This window comes from Ranitomeya imitator, chromosome 5, assembly GCF_032444005.1.
Source record: "Ranitomeya imitator isolate aRanImi1 chromosome 5, aRanImi1.pri, whole genome shotgun sequence".
NCBI classification, from domain to species: domain Eukaryota; kingdom Metazoa; phylum Chordata; class Amphibia; order Anura; family Dendrobatidae; genus Ranitomeya; species Ranitomeya imitator.
Window position 1 is genome coordinate 175,498,799 of NC_091286.1, and position 26,293 is coordinate 175,525,091.

The following is a 26,293-nucleotide window of genomic DNA, read 5'->3' on the forward strand; positions in this document are numbered from 1 at the left end:
GGCCTGGACATAAATGATGGTACCCCTGAAAATAATGTGACAAAAGGGACATGTTAAATCCCAGTGTGTCCACTATTTAGCATCACGGGTGTCTACGATCTTGGAATCAGTATTGGGCCTGTATATAGAGCTACTTGATACTCACTGTGCTGTTTGGTAGTAAGGTGTGTATCACACTCAACATGGACCAGAGGAAGCAAAGGAAAGAGTTGTCTCAGGAGATTAGAAAGAAAATGATAGACAAACATGGTAAAGGTAAAAGTTATAAGACCATCTCCAAGCAGCTTGCACAACAGTTGCACATATTATTCAGAAATGTAAGATCTATGGGACTGTACGCAACCTCCCTGGACATGGCCGCAGGAGGAAAATTGATGACAAATCAAAGAGACAGATAATACGAATGGTAACAAAAGAGCCCAGAAAAACTTCTAAACTGATTAAAGGTGAACTTCAAGCTCAAGGAACATCAGTGTCAGATCACACCATCCGTCATTGGATGAGCCAAAGTGGACTTCATGGGAGACGACCAAGGAGGACACCATTGTTGAAAAAACATCATAAAAAAGCCAGACTGGAATTTGCCAAACTACATGTTGACAAGCCACAAAGCTTCTGGGAGAATGTCCTTTGGACAGATGAGGCAAAAATGGAACTTTTTAGCAAGGCACATCAGCTCTATGTTCACAGACGGAAAAATGAAGCATATAAAACACTGTCCCTACTGTGAAACATGGAGGAGGCTCTGTTATGTTCTGGGGCTGCTTTGCTGCATTTGGCACAGGGTGTCTAGAATCTGTGCAGGGTACAATGAAATCTCAAGACTATCAAGGGATTCTAGAGAGAAATGTGCGGCCCAGTGTCAGAAAGGTTGGTCTCAGTCGCAAGTCATGGGTCTTGCTACAGGACAATGACCCAGAACACACAGCTAAAAACAGCCAAGAATAGCTAAGAGGAAGACATTGGACAATTCTGAACTGGCCTTCTATGAGCCCTGACCTAAATCCTATTGAGCACCTTTGGAAAGAGCTGAAACATGCTGTCTTGAAAAGGCAACTCTCAAACATGAGACAACTGGAGCAGTTTGCTCTTGAGGAGTGGGCCAAAATACCTGTCGAGAGGTGCAGAAGTCTCATTGACAGTTGCAGGAATCGTTTGATTGCAGTTATTGCCTCAAAAGGTTGTACAACAAAATATTAAGTTAAGGGTACCATCATTTCTATCCAAGCCTATTTCATGAGTTTTATTTTGTTTTTAAATTCTGTGGAAGCATGGTTGAAAAGCAATGTCTTAAAGGAAACCTGTCACCCCCCAGGCGTTTGTAACTAAAAGAGCTACCTTGTGCAGCATTGATGCTGCATTCTGACAAGGTGGTTCTTTTAGTTTGGGTCCCTGGCATTGCTGAAATAATCGTTATTTGAAATTTGTCCCTCATACCTCGAAATCGCCATGGAGGCATGTCTTTCCCCCCTAATCAAGACGCCTCCCAGCCATTACTCATGGCCTCTGCACGCCGGGCGCCGCCTCCTCTTCCTTTATTAGCGTTCCCGGCACCTGCTCTGTAAGTTCGAAGGGCAGCGCAACTGCGCATGCCCGAAAAAAAAAAAATAACAGTGCAGTCGCCGGGGACGTTAATGAAGGAAGAGGAGGTGGCGCGCAGAGCCATGAGTGACGGCTGGGAGGCATCTGGATTAGGGGGGAAAGACATGCCTCCCTGACGATTTCGAGGTATGAGGGACAAATTTCAAAAACTATTATTTCAGCAGTGCCAGGAACCCGAACTAAAAGAGCCACCCACCTCGTCAGAATGCAGCATCAGTGCTGCACAAGGTGGCTCTTTTAGTTACAAATGCCTGGGGGGGTGACAGGTTCCCTTTAAAGAAGGAAAAGGTTAGCACTACTGGTAGACGAGGTGCACAAGTGGGTTCCCAAACCATGAAAACTTGTGTAAACAACTTGGCATGCTACGATAGTTGAAGTGAAGAGATTTAATGTGATCCAAAATAAGAATACATACAGTTGTAGGACACCACACAGCCTTTTGGTAAGTTTACTTCACCCTACAAGGCTAAATCTATGTTCAGCCATTTTTTATATTCAACTGTCTCCAACACCCTGTATCTTACAGGTACACCAGCTACTATTATCTGGTAGTTACTGAATCAGATATAACATACAGACTGGTACGTGTTGTATTCCTAATCCTACACTTATGACACAAGTTTTACTGGGCACTGTTTTCACACCTTCTATATACTTTCTTCCCTTACAGAGAATTTCTAAATTTATTGTGAGATCCTCATGATAATCTCTAATATCTTATATATAGGTCTGATTTTCTAGTCATTCCCCTACTCTGCATCTCCACTATTAGGCTGCAGTCACACTAATAGTATTTGGTCAGTATTTTACCTCAGTATTTGGAAGCCAAAACCAGGTGAGGAACAATCAGAGGAAAAGTATAATAGAAACATATGCACCACTTCTGCATTTATCACCCACTCCTGGTTTTGGCTTCCAAATACTGATGTAAAATACTGACCAAATACTAGTGTGACTGCAACCTTATTCAAATGGATTATTCTTTATTAACACTGTTGTTTCTGACTGCTTGGAATGCACCTGTGCAACCTTTTGATGATGTTCCATCTTAGCTAATGATGTATGATGTTTTCTCTGATGATGTCTAGTATTCTGACATTTTGACCCTGGATGTATTTTTGATTATGTTGTATATTCTTTGTTTTGTTCTTATATTTTTTTTTTGCTTGCAGTACATTGCTGAAGGTCTTGATGACTGAAACGTTATTACTACAGTATGTACTCTTATTTTGGATCACATTAAATCTCTTCATCTCAACTATAGCAGCGTGCCAAGTTGTTTACACACGAAAAGCAATGTCTGACTTTCATATGTTAATTTTCACAGATTTTTTATGTATTACTACTTTTGTCAGATTCAAGTTATTTCTGTGACCATTGTGGGTGGGTTTTTCTGACATTAAACGAGGGGTACCAACAATTTTGACCACGTGTGTATGTTTGATTGTGTGTAATTAACATGTTTTTAAGGTATATATAATAAACTATAATTTTTAAGTTTTTTTTCCTATATGTTGGCAAATTACAGAATTTTTATACAAAATGATTCAAATGGCTTAATGACCAACATAAAAAGTATTTTTAAATGGAAAAAACATCAGTCAGTTGTTAACAGACGTTATTTATACTATTTGTCTGTATTAATCCTCGTCAGTAATTGTGAATCTTCATTAGCACTCCCTCAGCAGTAACATGTGAGTAACAAAAATCGGCAAAAAGAAATGCGGCAGCACTCACCAATCTTCTTGCAGGCTAATTTATTGTTAAAGTGACATCTTCACGGCTCAGGGGTGTATGTGAACAAGGACATGTGGAGACTGAACGACGGCCGTTTCGCACCTCCCAGGAACCCGTTGAAGCACCTGGGAGGTGCGAAACGGCCGTCGTTCAGTCTCCACATGTCCTTGTTCACATACACCCCCGAGCCGTGAAGATGTCACTTTAACAATAAATTAGCCTGCAAGAAGATTGGTGAGTGCTGCCGCATTTCTTTTTACCGATATTCTATGCAGCATGTTTTCCTGGCTTTTGGCACCCGAGATCTGCGGACCAGCGATGGTTAATTAATCAGTCCAAGCCACAGCGTGTTTGTTTGGTAGTGCGGGTTGCTGTTTTCTTTTACGAGTTATCTGAGTAACAAAAATGTAGGTACCACGTACTCCAATGGAAGTTTGGATAAGAAGCCATGCTGCAGTGATTATGTAGGTACTCGTGCCATACGTAGGATATACTAAAGCCACATTACAATCCATCAGCAGCAACTAGCTGTGTAAGAAACAAAAGATGATTTCTGCATTGCACACAGAACAATAATTGAATTCCAACAGAAAACACCAAAATGCATAAGTTACAGTAGAGGAAGTTGGATTTGCTTACTATGCTAGCTATAGAGTTTGTCCTCCAATGGGGACAACTTTTCATCCTGAATAAATACATGTATTTTTGCTTAAAAATAATTTCTTAAACTGGGTTTCATTAAAATTATGCATTGTTCAAGCTCATTCTGACAGTCAGACTGAGGGGTTTGCAACTTTTATCTGTCTTTATTTTTAGCTCTACTAAGCATATTTACAACCACAGGCCACTTCAAAGTTGAATGTGCAAAAGCCTCAGGTCACGTGCGCACGTTCAGTATTTGGTCAGTATTTTACATCAGTATTTATAAGCCAAAATCAGGAGTGGTGATAAATACAGAAGTGGTGTAATGAGTCGTTGGAGAGGGGAGTGCTGCCTGCATCTATGAGGGAGGTCATTGTTGTGGTCATCCCTAAAGCTGACAAAGACCCACAGTTGCCAGAGTCTTATAATCCAATTTCATTCTTGATGGCTGATGTTAAGATTTTGGCTATAGCCCTGGCAAACAGGTTAACCCGTGTAATTGACAAAGTGGTTCATTCGTACCAATATGGTTTTATGCCTAATAAGTCTACTGCTGTCAATTTAAGGAGGCTGTATTTAAAGGGACTCTGTCACCTGAATTTGGAGGGAACAATCTTCAGCCATAGGGGCGGGGTTTTCGGGTGTTTGATTCACCCTTTCCTTACCAGCTGGCTGCATGCTGGCTGCAATATTGGATTGAAGTTCATTCTCTGTCTGGCACAAGGCAATCTTGCGAAATGTGGTGACACTAGTTGAGGATTTGCCACAGATTTCGTGACTGATGATTAATTGGGATAAGTCATGTGTTTTGCCGATAGATGGGGACAATGACTGCATTAGGGAGGTGGAAGTATATACTAAATTAAAGGTGGTTCAAAAATGTTAATATTTTTGGATCCATATAGCTCTTCCATTGACAAGTTTTGAGGAACTTAATCTAAGTCCGCTCTTACGCTCTTACAAAAAAATCGTACAAAAATTTCAGCATGGAATAAGTTACATCTTTCAGTAGTGGGTAGAGTGATTGTGACGCCACAGCTATTGTATGTGCTATATAATTCTCCTATTTGGCACCCACTGTGTAGGATTAAATCATTGCTTGGTGAATTAATATGGGGTGGGAAGAGTTCAAGACTCAAACAGGAAACATTAGAGAGGTCAAAAGAGGAGGGTGGTTTGGCGCTCCCTAATCCCTGGTTATATTTCTTATCGGCACAATGCCAGCACCTTAAAGATTGGGGGGAGGAGAGGGGAGGGGGCAGGCGCCCAGTAGTCTGAAGTACTTAACCCCTTCAAGACCCAGCCTATTTTGACCTTAAAGACCTTGCCGTTTTTTGCAATTCTGACCAGTGTCCCTTTATGAGGTAATAACTCAGGAACGCTTCAACGGATCCTAGCGGTTCTCAGATTGTTTTTTCGTGACATATTGGGCTTCATGTTAGTGGTAAATTTAGGTCAATAAATTCTGCATTTATTTGTGATAAACACGGAAATTTGGCGAAAATTTTGAAAATTTCGCAATTTTCACATTTTGAATTTTTATTCTGTTAAACCAGAGAGATATGTGACACAAAATAGTTAATAAATAACATTTCCCACATGTTTACTTTACATCAGCACAATTTTGGAAACAAAATTTTTTTTTGTTAGGAAGTTATAAGGGTTAAAATTTGACCAGCGATTTGTCATTTTTACAACGAAATTTACAAAACCATTTTTTTTAGGGACCACCTCACATTTGAAGTCAGTTTGAGGGGTCTATATGGCTGAAAATACCTAAAAGTGACACCATTCTAAAAACTGCACCCCTCAAGGTACTCAAAACCACATTCAAGAAGTTTATTAACCCTTCAGGTGCTTCACAGCAGCAGAAGCAACATGGAAGGAAAAAATGAACATTTAACTTTTTAGTCACAAAAATTATCTTTTAGCAACAATTTTTTTATTTTCCCAATGGTAAAAGGAGAAACTGAACCACGAAAGTTGTTGTCCAATTTGTCCTGAGTACGCTGATACCTCATATGTGGGGGTAAACCACTGTTTGGGCGCACAGCAGGGCTTGGAAGGGAAGGAGCGCCATTTGACTTTTTGAATCAAAAATTGGCTCCACTCTTTAGCGGACACCATGTCACGTTTGGAGAGCCCCCGTGTGCCTAAAAATTGGAGCTCCCCCACAAGTGACCCCATTTTGGAAACTAGACGCCCCAAGGAACTTATCTAGATGCATAGTGAGCACTTTGAACCCCCAGGTGCTTCACAAATTGATCCGTAAAAATGAAAAAGTACTTTTTTTTCACAAAAAAATTCTTTTAGCCTCAATTTTTTCATTTTCACATGGGCAACAGGATAAAATGGATCCTAAAATGTGTTGGGCAATTTCTCCTGAGTACACCAATACCTCACATGTGGGGGTAAACCACTGTTTGGGCACATGGTAAGGCTCGGAAGGGAAGGAGCGCCATTTGACTTTTTGAATGAAAAATTATTTCCATCGTTAGCGGACACCATGTCGCGTTTGGATAGCTCCTGTGTGCCTAAACATTGGCGCTCCCCCACAAGTGACCCCATTTTGGAAACTAGACCCCCCAAGGAACTTATTTAGATGCCTAGTGAGCACTTTAAACCCTCAGGTGCTTCACAAATTGATCTGTAAAAATGAAAAAGTACTTTTTTTTCACAAAAAAATTATTTTCGCCTCAATTTTTTCATTTTCACATGGGCAGTAGGATAAAATGGATCATAAAATTTGTTGGGCAATTTCTCCCGAGTACGCCGATACCTCATATGTGGGGGTAAACCACTGTTTGGGCACACGGCAGGGCTCGGAAGGGAAGGCGCGCCATTTGACTTTTTGAATGGAAAATTAGCTCCAATTGTTAGCGGACACCATGTCGCGTTTGGAGAGCCCCTTGTGTGCCTAAACATTGGAGCTCCCCCACAAGTGACCCCATTTTGGAAACTAGACCCCCCAAGGAACTTATCTAGATGCATATTGAGCACTTTAAACCCCCAGGTGCTTCACAGAAGTTTATAACGCAGAGCCATGAAAATAAAAAATAATTTTTCTTTCCTCAAAAATGATTTTTTAGCCTGGAATTTCCTATTTTGCCAAGGATAATGGGAGAAATTGGACCCCAAATATTGTTGTCCAGTTTGTCCTGAGTACGCTGATACCCCATATGTGGGGGTAAACCACTGTTTGGGCGCACGGCAGGGCTCGGAAGGGATGGCACGCCATTTGGCTTTTTAAATGGAAAATTAGCTCCAATCATTAGCGGACACCATGTCACGTTTGGAGAGCCCCTGTGTGCTTAAACATTGGAGATCCCCCAGAAATGACACCATTTTGGAAACTAGACCCCCAAAGGAGCTAATCTAGATGTGTGGTGAGGACTTTGAACCCCCAAGTGCTTCACAGAAGTTTATAACGCAGAGCCATGAAAATAAAAAAAAAAATTATTTTCTCAAAAATGATCTTTTAGCCTGCAATTTTTTATTTTCCCAAGGGTAACAGGAGAAATTTGACCCCAAAAGTTGTTGTCCAGTTTCTCCTGAGTACGCTGATACCCCATATGTGGGGGTAAATCACTGTTTGGGCACATGCCGGGGCTCGGAAGTGAAGTAGTGACGTTTTGAAATGCAGACTTTGATGGAATGCTCTGTGGGCGTCACGTTGCGTTTGCAGAGCCCCTGATGTGGCTTAACAGTAGAAACCCCCCACAAGTGACCCCATTTTGGAAACTAGACCCCCAAAGGAACTTATCTAGATGTGTGGTGAGCACTTTGAACCCCCAAGTGCTTCATAGAAGTTTATAATGCAGAGCCGTGAAAATAATAAATACGTTTTCTTTCCTCAAAAATAATTATTTAGCCCAGAATTTTTTAATTTTCCCAAGGGTAACAGGAGAAATTTGACCCCAAAAGTTGTTGTCCAGTTTCTCCTGAGTACGGTGATACCCTATATGTGGGGGTAAACTACTGTTTGGGCACATGCCGGGGCTTGGAATTGAAGTAGTGACGTTTTGAAATGCAGACTTTGATGGAATGCTCTGCGGGCGTCACGTTGCGTTTGCAGAGCCCCTGATGTGCCTAAACAGTAGAAACCCCCCACAAGTGACCCCATTTTGGAAACTAGACCCTGAAAGGAACTTATCTAGATGTGTGGTGAGCACTTTGAACCCCCAAGTGCTTCATAGAAGTTTATAATGCAGAGCCGTGAAAATAATAAATACGTTTTCTTTCCTCAAAAATAATTATTTAGCCCAGAATTTTTCATTTTCCCAAGGGTTACAGGAGAAATTGGACCCCAAAAGTTGTTGTCCAGTTTCTCCTGAGTACGCTGATACCCCATATGTGGGGGTAAACCACTGTTTGGGCACACGTCGGGGCTCAGAAGGGAAGTAGTGACTTTTGAAATGCAGACTTTGATGGAATGGTCTGCGGGTGTCACGTTGCGTTTGCAGAGCCCCTGGTGTGCCTAAACAGTAGAGACCCCCCACAAGTGACCCCATTTTAGAAACTAGACCCCCCAAGGAACTTATCTAGATATGTGGTGAGCACTTTGAACCCCCAAGTGCTTCACAGACGTTTACAACGCAGAGCCGTGAAAATAAAAAATCATTTTTCTTTCCTCAAAAATTATGTTTTAGCAAGCATTTTTTTAGATTCACAAGGGTAACAGGAGAAATTGGACCCCAGTAATTGTTGCGCAGTTTGTCCTGAGTATGCTGGTACCCCATATGTGGGGGTAAACCACTGTTTGGGCACACGTCAGGGCTCGGAAGTGAGGGAGCACCATTTGACTTTTTGAATACGAGATTGGCTGGAATCAATGGTGGCGCCATGTTGCGTTTGGAGACCCCTGATGTGCCTAAACAGTGGTAACCCCTCAATTCTAACTCCAACACTAACCCCAACACACCCCTAACCCTAATCCCAACTGTAGCCATAATCCTAATCACAACCCTAACCCCAACACACCCCTAACCACAACACTAACCCCAACACACCCCTAACCCTAACCACAACCCTAATTCCAACACTAACCCTAAGGCTATGTGCCCACGTTGCGGATTCGTGTGAGATATTTCCGCACCATTTTTGAAAAATCTGCGGGTAAAAGGCACTGTGTTTTACCTGCGGATTTTCCGCGGATTTCCAGTGTTTTTTGTGCGGATTTCACCTGCGGATTCCTATTGAGGAACAGGTGTAAAACGCTGCGGAATCCGCACAAAGAATTGACATGCTGCGGAAAATACAACGCAGCGTTCCCGCGCGGTATTTTCCGCACCATGGGCACAGCGGATTTGGTTTTTCATATGTTTACATGGTACTGTAAACCTGATGGAACACTGCTGCGAATCCGCAGCCAAATCCGCACCGTGTGCACATAGCCTAATTCTAAAGGTATGTGCACACGCTGCGGATCCGCAGCAGTTTCCCATGAGTGTACAGTTCAATGTAAACCTATGGGAAACAAAAATCGCTGTACACATGCTGCGGAAAAACTGCACGGAAACGCAGCGGTTTACATTCCGCAGCATGTCACTTCTTTGTGCGGATTCCGCAGCGGTTTTACAACTGCTCCAATAGAAAATCGCAATTGTAAAACCGCAGTGAAATGCGCAGAAAAAAACGCGGTAAATCCACCATAAATCCGCAGCGGTTTAGCACTGCGGATTTATCAAATCCGCAGCGGAAAAATCCGCAGAGGACCAGAATACGTGTGCACATTCCTAACCCTAACCCTAGCCCTAACCCTAGCCCTAACCCTAGCCCTACCCCTAACCCTACCCCTAACCCTACCCCTAACCCTACCCCTACCCCTAGCCCTAACCTTAACCCTAACCCTACCCCTAACCCTAACCCTACCCCTAACCCTATTCTAACATTAGTGGAAAAAAAAAATTTCTTTATTTTTTTATTGTCCCTACCTATGGGGGTGACAAAGGGGGGGGGGGGGTCATTTATTATTTTTTTTATTTTGATCACTGAGATAGATTATATCTCAGTGATCAAAATGCACTTTGGAACGAATCTGCCGGCCGGCAGATTCGGCGGGCGCACTGCGCATGCGCCCGCCATTTTGGAAGATGGCGGCGCCCGGGAGAAGACGGACGGGACCACGGCTGGATCGGTAAGTATGATAGGGTGGGGGGGGACCACGGGGGGGGGGGATCGGAGCACGGGGGGGGGAATCGGAGCGCGGGAGGGGTGGAACGGAGCGCGGGGGGCGTGGAACGGAGCACGGGGGGGTGGAACGGAGCACGGGGGGGGTGGATCGGAGTGCAGGGGGGGTGATTGGAGCACGGGGGGGTGATTGGAGCACGGGGGGAGCGGACACGAGCACGGGGGGGAGCGGAGCACTGGACGGAGGGGAGCCGGAGCAGTGTACCGGCCAGATCGGGGGGGTGGGGGGGCGATCGGAGGGGTGGGGTGGGGGCACACTAGTATTTCCAGCCATGGCCGATGATATTTCAGCATCGGCCATGGCTGGATTGTAATATTTCACCCGTTATAATGGGTGAAATATTACAAATCGCTCTGATTGGCAGTTTCACTTTCAACAGCCAATCAGAGCGATCGTAGCCACGAGGGGGTGAAGCCACCCCCCCTGGGCTAAACTACCACTCCCCCTGTCCCTGCAGATCGGGTGAAATGGGAGTTAACCCTTTCACCCGATCTGCAGGGACGCGATCTTTCCATGACGCCGCATAGGCGTCATGGGTCGGAATGGCACCGACTTTCATGACGCCTACGTGGCGTCAAAGGTCGGGAAGGGGTTAATAAAGATCTTGCCATTGAGTAAGGGTCTGGAAGCGGGATGTTTTCTAAAACTGGAATAATTTACCATAAAATGTAAACTGAGTAAGGATATGTGATATGTAATACCTGTTTTATTTTGTTATGTTTAATAAAAATTTATCTGCGTAAAAATGTAAACTGAGTAAGGATATGTGATATGTAATACCTGTTTTATTTTGTTATACTTAATAAAAATGTATCTGATTAAAAAAAATACAGAAGTGGTGACATGTTTTTATTATAATTTTCCTCTGATTGTTCCACTCCTAGTTTTGGCTTACAGATACTGAGGTAAAAAACTGACCAAATACTGAAAGTGTGAATGTGGACACATGCATACACATTTTTATATGCATTTAAGTAAAAAAAAATGAAGTGGTACACCGTCCCCTCCAAAAGTAGAATGTTACTTTAACATTTGAAACTACTGACAAATCTATATAGAAGAAATGTGCTGTAAAGTTCTCTATGCCTCTATTTAGTGCTTCAGTCATTTGCTATCTTCAGCTTACCCAAGCATCTCTAGAATCATGTACCTGAGTCCATTAAATGCTAACAGTCTCTCGGCACAGGTTTTCACATTTTCATCTTGCTCACAAACAGTGAACCACACATGGCAAATAAGAACCAGGAGCTCACCCTTACATTTCATTTGAATAAAGTCCAGCTGGTGAATAGCTTGCAGCAAAGGGTCGCTGTCCAATGTGAGCTCAAACTCAGAAGAGACTTTTGGTTCCAGTGCTCCTTTAACCCACTGTTCTTGCGAGCTTTGAACGCGTTTTATCAGAGCATCTGAAATCTTTATAATGACACAAAAAAAAAAACAACATAAAAAAACATAAAAAACAAGAATTAAATCATTTTCAACACAGTTCAGATAGATTTTTATGCAAGACTTGCGCCAAACTCCAAAGAAAAATAAACAATATATTTTTATTCATGTAAAATTGAAACCGATTATTAATCGCACACATGCACAGACACATAAAAGGCTGTAACACTAAATGGGTGAGCTATATTTTGATCAATTATTTGGAAAATGTGCCTCTATAATAGGGAATTTGTCCGATGTTAAAATGATTTTCCATTGACACTCATCACTAATATATATTTATACTTTGTAATGTTAAAATAACATTTAACCCCTTAGTGACAGAGCCAATTTGGTACTTAATGACCAGGCCAATTTTTGCAATTCTGACCACTGTCACTTTATGAGGTTATAACTCTGGAACGCTTCAACGGATCCCGCTGATTCTGAGATTGTTTTTTCGTGACATATTGTACTTCATGTTAGTGGTAACATTTCTTCGATATTACTTGCGATTATTTATGAAAAAAACGGAAATATGGCGAAAATTTTTAAAATTTTGCAATTTTCAAACTTTGTATTTTTATGCCCTTAAATCAGAGAGATATGTCACGAAAAATAGTTAATAAATAACATTTCCCACATGTCTACTTTACATCAGCACAATTTTGGAAACAAAATTTTTTTTTGTTAGGGAGTTATAAGTGTTAAAAGTTGACCAGCAATTTCTCATTTTTACAACACCTTTTTTTTTTAGGGACCACATCACATTTGAAGTCATTTTGAGGGGTCTATATGATAGAAAATAATGAAGTGTGACACCATTCTAAAAACTACACCCCTCAAGGTTCTCAAAACCACATTCAAGAAGTTTATTAACCCTTTACGTGCTTCACAGGAACTGAAACAATGTGGAAGGAAAAAATGAACATTTAACTTTTTTTTGCAAACATCTTAATTCAGAACCATTTTTTTTATTTTCACAAGTGTAAAAACAGAAATGTAACCATAAATTTTCTAATGCAATTTCTCCTGAATACGCCAATACCCCATATGTGGGGGTAAACCACTTTTTGGGCGCACCGCAGAACTTAGAAGTGAAGGAGCGCCGTTTGACTTTTTCAATGCAGAATTGGCTGGAATTGAGATCGGACGCCATGTCACGTTTAGGCCGGCTTCACACTTGCGAGTTTTACGGACGTAAGAGCGCAGAAACTACGTCCGTAAAACTCGCAAAAAATACGGCACAATTATTCTCTATGCCCCTGCTCCTATCTGCCGTATTTTACTGATCAGTATTATACGGCTTTCTACGGCCGTACAAAATCGCAGCATGCTGCGTTTGTCACCGTACTGCGCAAGAAATACGCCAATGAAAGTCTATGGAAGCGTGAAAAATACGGATTACACACGGACAAGCAGTGTGACTTGCGAGAAATACGCAGCGCTGTTAGAGAGAAAAGCCGGTAATTCAGTGCGGTGTACAGTAAAATCACACTGACAGCTTACAGTAGAATAGGTAGAATAAATGTGTACACATAGAATAGGTATATATATATATATATATATGTCAGTGAGACACATATATGTATATATATTAATATTTATTCCAGCGCTATACAGCTTGAAAGCCGGTAATTCAATTACCGGCTTTTTCTTTCTCCTTCCTAAAACCCGACATGATTTGAGACATGGTTTACATACAGTAAACCATGTCTTCTCTCCATTTTTTTTGCAGATTCCACACTACTAATGTCAGTAGAGTGTATCTGCAAAATTTGGCCGTTCTAGCTCTTAAAATAAAGGGTTAAATGGCGGAAAAAATTGGCGTGGGCTCCCGCGCAATTTTCTCCGCCAGAGTAGTAAAGCCAGTGACTGAGGGCAGATATTAATAGCCTGGAGAGGGTCCATGGTTATTGGCCCCCCCCTGGCTAAAAATATCTGCCCCCAGCCACCCCAGAAAAGGCACATCTGGAAGATGCGCCTATTCTGGCACTTGGCCACTCTCTTCCCATTCCCGTGTAGCGGTGGGATATGGGGTAATGAAGGGTTAATGCCACCTTGCTATTGTAAGGTGACATTAAGCCTAATTAATAATGGAGAGGCGTCAATTATGACACCTATCCATTATTAATCCAATTGTAGTAAAGGGTTAAATAAAACACAAACACATTATTTAAAATTATTTTAATGAAATAAAAACAATGGTTGTTGGAGTATTTTATTCTACGCCCAATCCAGTCACTGAAGACCCTCGTTCTGTGAAAGAAAAAACATAATAAACCAACAATATACTTACCCTCCGCAGATCTGTAACGTCCAACGATGTAAATCCTTCTGAAGGGGTTAAAACCTTTTGCAGCAAGGAGCTTTGCTAATGCAATGCTACTCCTCGCTGCAAAACCCCGGGGAATGAGTCTAAATATAGATCAATGAGCTATATTTAGCTTCATTTGCGGTGAGGCGCCCTCTGCTGGATGTTCATAGATCGTGGGTACTTACCTAGAAAGCCTGGGAGCTTTCTAGGAAAGTTCCCACAATCTATGAACATCCAGCAGAGGGCGCCTCACCGCAAATGAAGCTAAATATAGCTCATTGATCTATATTTAGACTCATTCCCCGGGGTTTTGCAGCGAGGAGTAGCATTGCATTAGCAAAGCTCCTTGCTGCAAAAGGTTTTAACCCCTTCAGAAGGATTTACATCGTTGGACGTTACAGATCTGCGGAGGGTAAGTATATTGTTGGTTTATTATGTTTTTTCTTTCACAGAACGAGGGTCTTCAGTGACTGGATTGGGCGTAGAATAAAATACTCCAACAACCATTGTTTTTATTTCATTAAAATAATTTTAAATAATGTGTTTGTGTTTTATTTAACCCTTTACTACAATTGGATTAATAATGGATAGGTGTCATAATTGACGCCTCTCCATTATTAATTAGGCTTAATGTCACCTTACAATAGCAAGGTGGCATTAACCCTTCATTACCCCATATCCCACCGCTACACGGGAATGGGAAGAGAGTGGCCAAGTGCCAGAATAGGCGCATCTTCCAGATGTGCCTTTTCTGGGGTGGCTGGGGGCAGATATTTTTAGCCAGGGGGGGCCAATAACCATGGACCCTCTCCAGGCTATTAATATCTGCCCTCAGTCACTGGCTTTACTACTCTGGCGGAGAAAATTGCGCGGGAGCCCACGCCAATTTTTTCCGCCATTTAACCCTTTATTTTAAGAGCTAGAACGGCCAAATTTTGCAGATACACTCTACTGACATTAGTAGTGTGGAATCTGCAAAAAAAATGGAGAGAAGACATGGTTTACTGTATGTAAACCATGTCTCAAATCATGTCGGGTTTTAGGAAGGAGAAAGAAAAAGCCGGTAATTGAATTACCGGCTTTCAAGCTGTATAGCGCTGGAATAAATATTAATATATATACATATATGTGTCTAATGACATATATATATATATATATATATATATATATATATATAGACAGCATATATATATTTTTTTCTTTTTGGGACACATGGATCATTTCTATAGCGGTATGTTGGTTTTGCAAGCCTGCGAGAAAACCACGCAGTACGGATGCCATACGGATTACATACGGAGGATGCCATGCGCAAAAAACGCTGACACACCCTGCCTACGGAGGAGCTACGGACCACTATTTTCGGGACATTTCAGCGTATTACGGCCGTAATATACGGACCGTATTTTCATACGCTGAGTGTGAAGCCGGCCTTAGAGAGCCCCTGATGTGCCTAAACAGTGGAAACTCCCCACAAGTGACACCATTTTGGAAACTAGACCCCTTAAGGAACTTATCTAGATGTGTGGTGAGCACTTTGAACCCCCAAGTGCTTCACAAAAGTTTATAACGTAGAGCCGTGAAAATAAAAAATCGCTTTTGTTTACACAAAAATGATCTTTTCGCCCACAAATTCTTATTTTCACAAGGGTAACAGGAGAAATTAGACCACAAAAGTTGTTGTGCGATTTCTCCTGAATACGTCGATACCCCATATGTGAGGGTAAACCACTGTTTGGGCGCACCACAGAGCTTGGAAGTGAAGGAGCACCGTTTTACTTTTTCAATGTAGAATTGGCTGGAATTGAGATTGGACGCCATGTCGCGTTTGGAGAGCCTCTGATGTGCCTTAACAGTGGAAACCCCCCACAAGTGACCCCATTTTGGAAACTAGACCCCTTAAGGAACATATCTAGATGTGTGGTGAGCACTTTGAACCCCCATGTGCTTCACAGAAGTTTATAATGTAGAGCCGTGAAAAAAAAAATCAAATTTTTTCTACAAAAATGATCTTTTTGCCCACAAATTTTTATTTTCACAAGGGTAACAGGAGAAATTAGACCACAAAAGTTGTTGTGCAATTTCTCCTTAGTACGTCGATACCCAATATGTGGGGGTAAACCACTGTTTGGGCGCACTGCAGAGCTTGGAAGAGAAAGAGTGCCGTTTTACTTTTTCAGTGTAGAATTGGCTGGAATTGAGATCGGACGCCATGTCGCGTTTGGAGAGCCCCTGATGTGCCTAAACAGTAGAAATCCCCCACAAGTGACCCCATTTTGGAAACTAGACCCCCCATGGAACTTATCTAGATGTGTGGTGAGAACCTTGAATGCCCAAGTGCTTCACAGAAGTTTATAATGCAGAGCCGTGAAAATAAAAAATATTTTTTTTTCCACAAAAAAGATTTTTTAGCCCCCAAGTTTTTATTTTCACAAGGGTAACAAGAGAAATTGGACCCCAAAAGTTGTTGTCCAATTTGTCCTGAGTATGCTGGTACCCCATATGTGGGGGTAAACCACTGTTTGGGTGCACGGCAGAGCTCGGAAGGAAGGAGCGCCGTTTTGGAATGCAGACTTTGATAGAATGGTCTGCGGGTATTATGTTGCGTTTGCAGAGCCCCTGATGTACCTAACCAGTAGAAACCCTCCACAAGTGACCCCATTTTGGAAACTAGACCCCCCAAGGAACTTATCTAGATGTGTGGTGAGAACTTTGAATGCCCAAGTGCTTCACAGAAGTTTAGAATGCAGAGTCGTGAAAATAAAAAATATTTTTTTTTTCACAAAAAAGATATTGTAGCCCCCAAGTTTTTATTTTCACAAGGGTAACAAGAGAAATTGGACACCAGAAGTTGTTGTCCAATTAATCCCGAGTACGCTGATGCCCCATATGTGGGGGTAACCCACTGTTTGGGCGCACGGCAGAGCTCAGAAGGGAGGGAGCACCATTTGACTTTTTGAGCGCAAAATTGGCTGTCGTGTTTGGAGACCCCCTGATGTACCTAAACAGTGGAAACCCTCCAATTCTAGCTCCAACCCTAACCCCAACACACCCCTAACCCTAATCCCAACCTGATCCATAATCCTAATCACTAACCCTAACCATAATCACAACCCTTACCCCAAAACAACCCTAATGTCAACCCTAACCATAATCCTAATCAAAACCCTAAATCCAACACACCCCTAATCCTAATCTCAACCCTAACCTCAAACCTAACCCTAATCCCAATACACCCCTAATCACAACCCTAACCTTAACCCTAATCCCAAACCTAACCCTAATCCCAAGCGTAACCCTAATGCCAACCCTAACCCTAATACCAACCCTAATCCAAATCATAACCCTAATCCCAGCTCTAACCCTAACTTTAGCCCCAACCCTAGCCCTAACTTTAGCCCCAACCCTAGCCCTAAGGCTACTTTCACACTTGCGTCGTTTGTCATTCCGTCGCAATCCGTCGTTTTGGACAAGAAACGGATCCTGCAAATGTGCCCGCAGGATGCGTTTTTTGCCCATAGACTTGTATTGCCGACGGATCGTGACGGATGGCCACACGTCGCATCCGTCGTGCACTGGATCAGTTGTGTTTTGGCGGAGCGTCGGCACAAAAAAAGTTCAATGAAACGTTTTTTTGTACGTCGCATCCGCCATTTCTGACCGCGCATGCGTGGCCGTAACTCCGCCCCCTCCTCCCCAGGACATAGATTGGGCAGCAGATGCGTTGAAAAACTACAGCCGCTGCCCACGTTGTGCACAATTTTCACAACGTGCGTCGGTATGTCGGGCCGACGCATTGCGACGGCCCCGTACCGACGTAAGTGTGAAAGAAGCCTAACCCTAAATTTAGCCCCAACCCTAACCCTAAATTTAGCCCCAACCCTAACCCTAAATTTAGCCCCAACCCTAGCCCTAACCCTAGCCCTAACCCTACCCCTAACCTAACCCTACCCCTAACCCTACCCCTACCCCTACCCCTAACCCTAACCTTAACCCTACCCCTAACCCTACCCCTACCCCTAACCCTACCCCTAACCCTACCCCTAACCCTAACCCTAATTTTAGCCCCAACTGCTGTTCTCCTGCCGGCCGGCAGATGGAGACAGATGGCGGGCGCACTGGGCATGCGCCCGCCATTTTCTTCTGCCGGCGGCCAGGAGGAGCAGCAAGAGGATCCAGGGACACAGGTGAGTATTGTAGGGTCCCCGAATCCCCCTATTTCTCTGTCCTCTGATGTGCGATCACATCAGAGGACAGAGAATTACACTTTCCTTTTTTTTTTTTTTTGCGGTCGCCGGTAAACAGTTAATTACCGGCGATCGCAAAACAGGGGTCAGTAAAACCGACCCCGATCATGCTCTTTGGGGTCTCGGCTACCACCGGCAGCCGAGACCCCAAAGATTCTCCCGGTGCCGGCCGGCGGGCGCACTGCGCATGCGCCCGTCATTTTGAAGATGGCGGCGCCCACCGGGAGACACGAGGAGCATCGGGGGAGCTAGGTGAGTATTGGGGGGCCACCTGGGACCCCTTTTCTCTGTCCTCCGATGTGCGATCACATCGGAGGACAGAGAAATTAAAAAGAGATCGCTTTTTTTTTTTTTGCGATCGCCGGTAAACGGTTAATTACCGGCGATCGCAAATGGGGGGTGGGTTAAAAACCCCCCGAATCATGTTCTCTGGGGTCTCGGCTACCCCCGGCAGCCGAGACCCCGGAGAAAATCGGCCTCTGGGGGGCGCTATGTACTTTTTCCACAGCGCCGTTAATTAACGGCGCTGTGGTTTAAGTACCCTTAGCGGCCGCCGTTAAAAGGCGTATCGGCGGTCGCTAAGGGGTTAAAGAAGTTGTCCACTACTATAATTTTTTTTTTCATAAATCTTGTTATTATGTGCCACTGAAAACATCCACTGTTTATTTTAGCAATATTACCTTTTATCATGCTGTAGCAGCACATCTTCAGTGCTAGATCCAGCTCTCATGGGGTTAATCGACAACTTCCTTTCTCCTGACTTATTGTGCTCTAATACTACAAGTTCCATGATGCATTGCACTGGCCTGTAAGCCCGAACCTACCACACCCACTCCAAAACACACCCAAACCTCTCCCTCCTCTATCTTCAAAAAGATTTGTGGTGTCATTTCTGCCCAACCTCCTCTTTTACATTTGTCCAACCCACACTCCATTACACACATAGATAGATAGGTAGATAGATAGATAGATAGATAGGTAGGTAGATAGATAGATATGGGATGGATAGATACATACAGTCAGATATATATCTATATCTATTTCCATAGATATGTCCATATCCATGTTTCTAAACCCCTTCACCCCTGGAGCTTTTTTCGTTTATCGCTCCCCTTCTTTCCAGAGCCGTAATTTTTCTGTCAATATGGCCATGTGAGGGCTTATCTTTTGCGGGACAAGTTCTACTTTTGAACGACACCATTGGTTTTACCATGTTGTGCAACAGAAAATGTGAAAAAAATTCAAAGTGCGATGAAATTTCAAAAAAAGAGCAATCCCACATTTGTTTTTTGCTTGGCTTTTTTGCTAGGTTCACTAAATGCTAAGGCTGTGTGCACACGTTGCGGATTTGATTGCAGATCCGCAGCGTTTTTAGCCACACAGAATTGCATCAAATCCGCAGTGTGGTGCACAACCAATGTAAGTCTATGGGAGCCGCAGACTTGCTGTGCACATGCTGCGGAAAAAGCCGCACCGAAACGCAGCTTTTTTTTTCCGCAGCATGTCACTACTTTTGTACAGAACTGCTGCTTTTCTGCACGCTTAGACTTGCATTGAGTCGGGCACATCCGCAGCAAAACCGCAGATGTAAAAAAGATGTGCAGTTTTGCTGTGGATGTTTGTCCGAGAAACGCTGTAGTTCGGGAGGAGGGAAGTGTGTGGACGGTGACTGTGTGCGTGTATGTGTGTTCAGATGTGTGCGGGTGTGTGCGGTACTGTTCGGGTATGTGCGGGGCTGTCAGGGTGTGTGCGGGGGGTTTTTGGGGTGTGTGTGCAGGCATCATCCGATGGGACTACAAGTACGCAGCATCCAATTGCAGCTAATCCGGATGTAATCCGGACAGTGGACACGCACTCTACACTATCCATACATCTCACAATAGATATATCTATCCATAGATATATCTATCCAGATATATTTATAGATAGATATATGAATACATATATGTATACATCTATAGATCTATCTACAGTGGTGGCCGAAAGTATTGACACCCCTGCAATTCTGTCAGATAATACTCAGTTTCTTCCTGAAAATGATTGCAAATGATCACAAATTCTTTGGTATTATTATCTTCATTTAATTTGTCCTAAATGAAAAAACACAAAAAGAATTGTCCTAAAGCAAAATTGGATATAATTCCACACCAAACATAAAAAAGGGGGTGGACAAAAGTATTGGCACTGTTCGAAAAATAATGTGATGCTTCTCTAATTTGTGTAATTAACAGCACCTGTAACTTACCTGTGGCACCTAACAGGTGTTGGCAATAACTAAATCACTGTCTGAGGACTTGAAAAACCAAATTGTGAGGAAGCATGAGCAATCTCAAGGCTACAAGTCCATCTCCAAAGACCTGAATGTTCCTGTGTCTACCGTGCGCAGTGTCATCAAGAAGTTTAAAGCCCATGGCACTGTGGCTAACCTTCCTAGATGTGGATGGAAAAGAAAAATTGATAAGAGATTTCAAAGCAAGATTGTGCGGATGTTGGATAAAGAACCTCGACTAACATCCAAACAAGTTCAAGCCGCCCTGCAGTCCGAGGGTACAACAGTGTCAACCCGTACTATCCGTCGGCATCTGAATGAAAAGGGACAGTATGGTAGGAGACCCAGGAAGACCCCACTTCTTACCCCGATCACATAAAAAAGCCAGGCTGTAGTTTGCCAAAACTTACCTGAAAAAGCCTAAAACGTTTTGGAAGAATGTTCTCTGGTCAGATGAGACAAAAGTAGAGCTTTTTGGGCAAATGCATCAACATAGAGTTTACAGGAGAAAAAAAGAGGCATTCAAAGAAAAGCTGCCTCTGGCACTGGACTGCTTGACCGTGTGCATGGCATTATGAAGTCTGAAGACTACCAACAAATTTTGCAGCATAATGTAGGGCCCAGTGTGAGAAAGCTGGGTCTCCCTCAGAGGTCATGGGTCTTCCAGCAGGACAATGACCCAAAAACACACTTCAAAAACCACTAGAAAATGGTTTGAGAGAAAGCACTGGAGACTTCTAAGGCTACTCTCACATTTTCGTCGGCCCGACGTACCGACGGACGTTGTGCAAAATAGTGCACAACGTGGGAAGTGGATGCAGTTTTCAGACGCATCCGCTGCCCATTATGAGTTCCAGGGAGGAGGGAGCGGAGTTTCGGCCGCGCATGCGCGGTCAAAAATGGCGAACACGTCACACAAAAAAACCTTACATTGAACTTTTTTTGTGACGACAGTCTGCACAAGTCTATGTGCAAAAAACGCATCCTGCGGGCAACTTTGCAGGATGCATTTTGCACAGAACGACGCATTGCAAGGCCTTTATAAAGACGAAAGTGTGAAAGTAGCCTATGGTGGCCAGCAACGAGTGCAGACCTGAATCCCATAGAACACCTGTGGAGAGATCTAAAAATGGCAGTTTGGAGAAGGCACCCTTCAAATATCAGGGACCTGGAGCAGTTTGCCAAAGAAGAATGGTCTAAAATTCCAACAGAGCATTGTAAGAAACTCATTGATGGTTACCGGAAGCAGTTGGTCGCAGTTATTTTGGCTAAAGGTTGTGCAAAGTATTAGGCTGAGGGTGCTAATACTTTTGTTTGGCCCATTTTTGGAGTTTTGTGTGAAATGATCAATGTTTTGCTTTTTGCATCATTCCCTTTTGTGTTTTTTCATTTAAGACAAATTAAATGAAGATAATAATACCAAAGAATTTGTGATTGCAATCATTTTCAGGAAAAAACTTAGTATTATTTGACAGAATTGCAGGGGTGTCAATACTTTTGGCCACAAATGTATATGTAGATCTGTCTATCCATCTCATCTATCATCTGTCTATCTGTGTGTGTAATGGAGTGTGGGCTGGACAAATGTAAAAGAGGAGTTGGACAATAATGCATCACAAATCTTTTTTTTTTATTGTTCAATAATATATTTTTATTTAGCTTTCAAAAAAAGCATACAAAAACGCATAAAAATCGCACAAAAACTGCACCAAAAACAAATTAAAAAATGCAACGAAATTGTGCAGAAACCGCACCAAAAACTGCATCAAAACTGCACCAAAAACTGCAGCAAAACTGCAGCAAAAACTTCATCAAAACTGTGCAAAAACCGCACCAAAAACTGCATAAAAACTGCATCAAAAACGCATCAAAAACTGCATCAAAACCGCGCAAAAACAACACCACAAACTGCATCAAAACCACACAAAAACCGCACGAAAAACTGCATAAAAACGCATCAAAACTGCACCAAAAACTGCATCAAAATGCATCAAAACTGCACAAAAAACGCACCAAAAACTGCATAAAAAATGCACCAAAAATGCATCAAAACTGCGCAAAAACCACACCAAAAACTGCATCAAAGCTGCACCAAAAACTGCATCAAAACTGCACCAAAAACTGCATCAAAAACCGCACCAAAACCTGCATCAAAAGTGTGCAAAAACCATGCAGAAACCGCACCAAAAACTGCATCAAAACCGCACCAAAAACTGCATCAAAACTGCAGCAAAAACTTCATCAAATCTGTGCAAAAACCGCAACAAAAACTGCATCAAAAACTGCATCAAAAACGCATCAAAAACTGCATCAAAAACCGCACAAAAACCACACCACAAACTGCATCAAAACCACACAAAAACCGCACCAAAAACTGCATAAAAATGCATCAAAACCGCACCAAAAACGCACCAAAAACGGCATAAAAAATGCATCAAAAATGCATCAAAACTGAGGAAAAAACCACACCAAAAACTGCATCAAAGCTGCACCAAAAACTGCATCAAAACTGCACCAAAAACTGCATCAAAACTGCACCAAAAACTGCATCAAAACCGCACCTAAAACTGCATCAAAAGTGCGCAAAAACCACACAAAAAACGGTATAAAAATAGATTAAAACCGTGCAAAACCCACACCAAAAACTGCACCAAAACCGCACAAAAACCGCACAAAAAAACTGCACCAAAAACTGCATCAAAAACGCATCAAAAACTGCATCAAAACAGCACAAAAAAACTGCATCAAAACTGTACCAAAAACTGAATAAAAATGCATCAAAACCGCGCAACAACGGCACCAAAAACTGCATCTAAACCACGCAAAAAAATGCACCAAAAATCGGACCAAAAACTGCATAAAAAACGCATCAAAACTGTGCAAAAACGCATCAAAAAGGCAGCTGTGTTTTCTGCCAGGAGAGGCAGATTTTGTGCAGAAAATTCTGCACCCAAATCTGCAACGTGTGCACACAGCCTAAAACTGACATGCCATTATGATTCTCCAGGTCATTATGAGTTCATAGACACCAAACATGTCTAGGTTCTTTTTTATCTAAGTGGTGAAAAAAAAATCCAAACATTGCTAAAAAAAATAAATAAATAAAATAATTGCGCCATTTTCCGATACCCGTAGCGTCTATATTTTCTGAGATATCGGGTTGGGTGAGGGCTAATTTTTAGTGTGCCGAGCTGACGTTTTTAATGATACCACTTTTGTGCAGATACGATCTTTTGATCGCCCGTTATTGCATTTTAATGCAATGTCGCAGCGACCAAAAAAATATAATTTTGGCTTTTGATTATTTTTCTACCTACGCCGTTTAGTGATCATGTAATTTTTTTTTTCTTTTTTATTGAAAACAGCTGACATGTTGCGGCTTTGAAGTGGGCTCACCCCCGGAGCCCACCTCAAAGCGGGGGATACTGCCAACTGACGTACTATTCCATCAGCTGGCAGAAACGGGTTAATGAACAATTTGTTTCAGTAAAAAAAAAATGGCGTGAGCTCCCGCGCAATTTTCTGCGCCAGAGGGGGAAAGCCGACGGCCGGGGCCAATATTTGTAGCCTGGGAAGGGGTTAATACCCATGGCTAGGGTTGAGCGAAACGGATCGGACAAATTCAAAAAATTGCCGACTTTCGGCAAAGTCGGGTTTCATGAAACCCGACCCGATCCTAGTGTGGGATCGGCCATGAGGTTGGCGATCAGCGCGCCAAAGTTGCGTTTCGTATGACGTTTTCAGCGCCATTTTTCATCCAATGAAGGAGGACACAGAGTGTGGGCAGCGTGATGACATAGGTCTCGGTCCCCACCATCTTAGAGAAGGGTATTACAGTGATTGGCTTACCTTCTGCCGCGTCACAGGAGCTATAAAGGGGCGTGCACGCCAACCGCCATCTTACTTCTGCCGATCTTAGCATAGGGAGAGGTTGCTGCAGCTGCATCAGAAGAAGGGCCTACTAAGTCTGTGTGAGCTCTCACTACAATTGTCCTCCGCTCACCAAAGTTATGCCGCCTGTGTACTCCTGTTACCAATTTTGAACTGCATTTAGCCTACTTACTTATTTGGGCCTAGTAACTGTGTCAGCCTCTCATTACAGTTGTCCTCCTCCGCTGACCAAAGCTTTCGCCGCCTGTGTACTCCTGTTACCAATTTTAAACTGAATTTAGCCTACTTACGTATTTGGGCCTAGTAACTGTGTCAGCCTCTCATTACAGTTGTCCTCCTCCGCTGAACAAAGCTATGCCACCTGTGTACTCCTCTTACCAATTTTGAACTGCATTTAGCCTACTTAGTTATTTGGGCCTAGTAACTGTGTCAGCCTCTCATTACAGTTGTCCTCCTCCGCTGACCAAAGCTTTTGCCGCCTGTGTACTCCTGTTACCAATTTTAAACTGCATTTAGCCTACTTACGTATTTGGGCCTAGTAACTGTGTCAGCCTCTCATTACAGTTGTCCTCCTCCGCTGAACAAAGCTATGCCACCTGTGTACTCCTCTTACCAATTTTGAACTGCATTTAGCCTACTTTCTTATTTGGGCCTAGTAACTGTGTCAGCCTCTCATTACAGTTGTCCTCCGCTGAACAAAGCTATGCCGCCTGTGTACGCCTCTTACCAATTTTGAACTGCATTTAGCCTACTTTTTTATTTTAGGGCTACTAAGTCTGTGTGAGCCTCTCATTACAGTTGTTCTCTGCTCACCAAAGCTATGCCGCCTGTGCACTCCTGTTACCAATTTTGAACTGCATTTAGCCTACTTACGTATTTGGGCCTAGTAACTGTGTCAGCCTCTCATTACAGTTGTCCTCCGCTGACCAAAGTTATGCCGCCTGTGTACTCCTCTTACCAATTTTGAACTGCATTTAGCCTACTTTTTTATTTTAGGCCTACTAAGTCTGTGTGAGCTCTCATTACAATTGTCCTCCGCTCACCAAAGTTATGCCGCCTGTGTAGTCCTGTTAGCAATTTCGAACTGCATTTAGCCTACTTACTTATTTGGGCCTAGTAACTGTGTCAGCCTCTCATTACAGTTGTCCTCCACTGACCAAAGCTATGCCGCCTGTGTACTCCTCTTACCAATTTTGAACTGCATTTAGCCTACTTACTTATTTGGGCCTAGTAACTGTGTCAGCCTCTCATTACAGTTGTCCTCCGCTGAACAAAGCTATGGCGCCTGTGTACTCCTCATACCAATTTTGAACTGCATTTAGCCTACTTTTTTATTTTGGGCCTATATCTGTGTTTCCTCCTCATCCTGCCCATTGCCCAGCCACTGCTAGATGAGTCTGCTGGTACAATGACCCAGATCACTACATTCCCCTTGCACTCTACACAGCCAGAATCTGACCCTGCTGAAAGTCAGGGTCCCCTTCCCGCATACTATACCACCTTACACGGGGACAAAGAGGAAGGTGCAGATGAAGGTGCAGGTTCCTTCATCAGGTGGGGGGCATACTCATTGGCACAGGGCACCTCATAGTATGCAAAAGTGTCTCTGGCAGTGGGAGGCGCCGCCCGCCGTCAAACACACCGCCATACTATGAGGGGCCCTGTGCCAGTGCCAACTAGTGGGCCCCCCCCCTGCTTGCTCAGAATCGCAGCACTTGCAAAGTTGAAATACTTACCTCTCCCTGCTCCACCGTCGTCATGTATTCCGCGTTTCCTGGGCCCACGAAAATCTTGAGCCAGCCCTACCCCCCCACAACTTTAGCCAAATGAGCCCCTGTTTTCAATGCCTAACTATTATTATAAAGTTAATTAACATTGACAAGCTTCAGTAATATGAAATGATGTTTTTGGCATTAAAATGGGCACTGTAGGTGTTTTCCTGTCCTCCACTCACTGCCGACTTTGATTCCCCATTG

The 26,293-nt window shown here is 43.1% G+C and overlaps 1 protein-coding gene across 2 annotated transcripts in view; it reads right to left on the reverse strand.

Annotated features, from left to right (window-relative positions):
• TRIM67 (tripartite motif containing 67) overlaps positions 1-26,293 on the reverse strand; it is a 483,887-nt gene that overhangs the window by 168,233 nt on the left and 289,361 nt on the right. For both annotated transcript variants that reach the window (XM_069769348.1, XM_069769347.1), the window contains exon 5: positions 11,431-11,584. In XM_069769348.1, the coding sequence (XP_069625449.1) occupies positions 11,431-11,584 (154 nt within the window). The remainder of the gene's footprint in view (positions 1-11,430; positions 11,585-26,293) is intronic.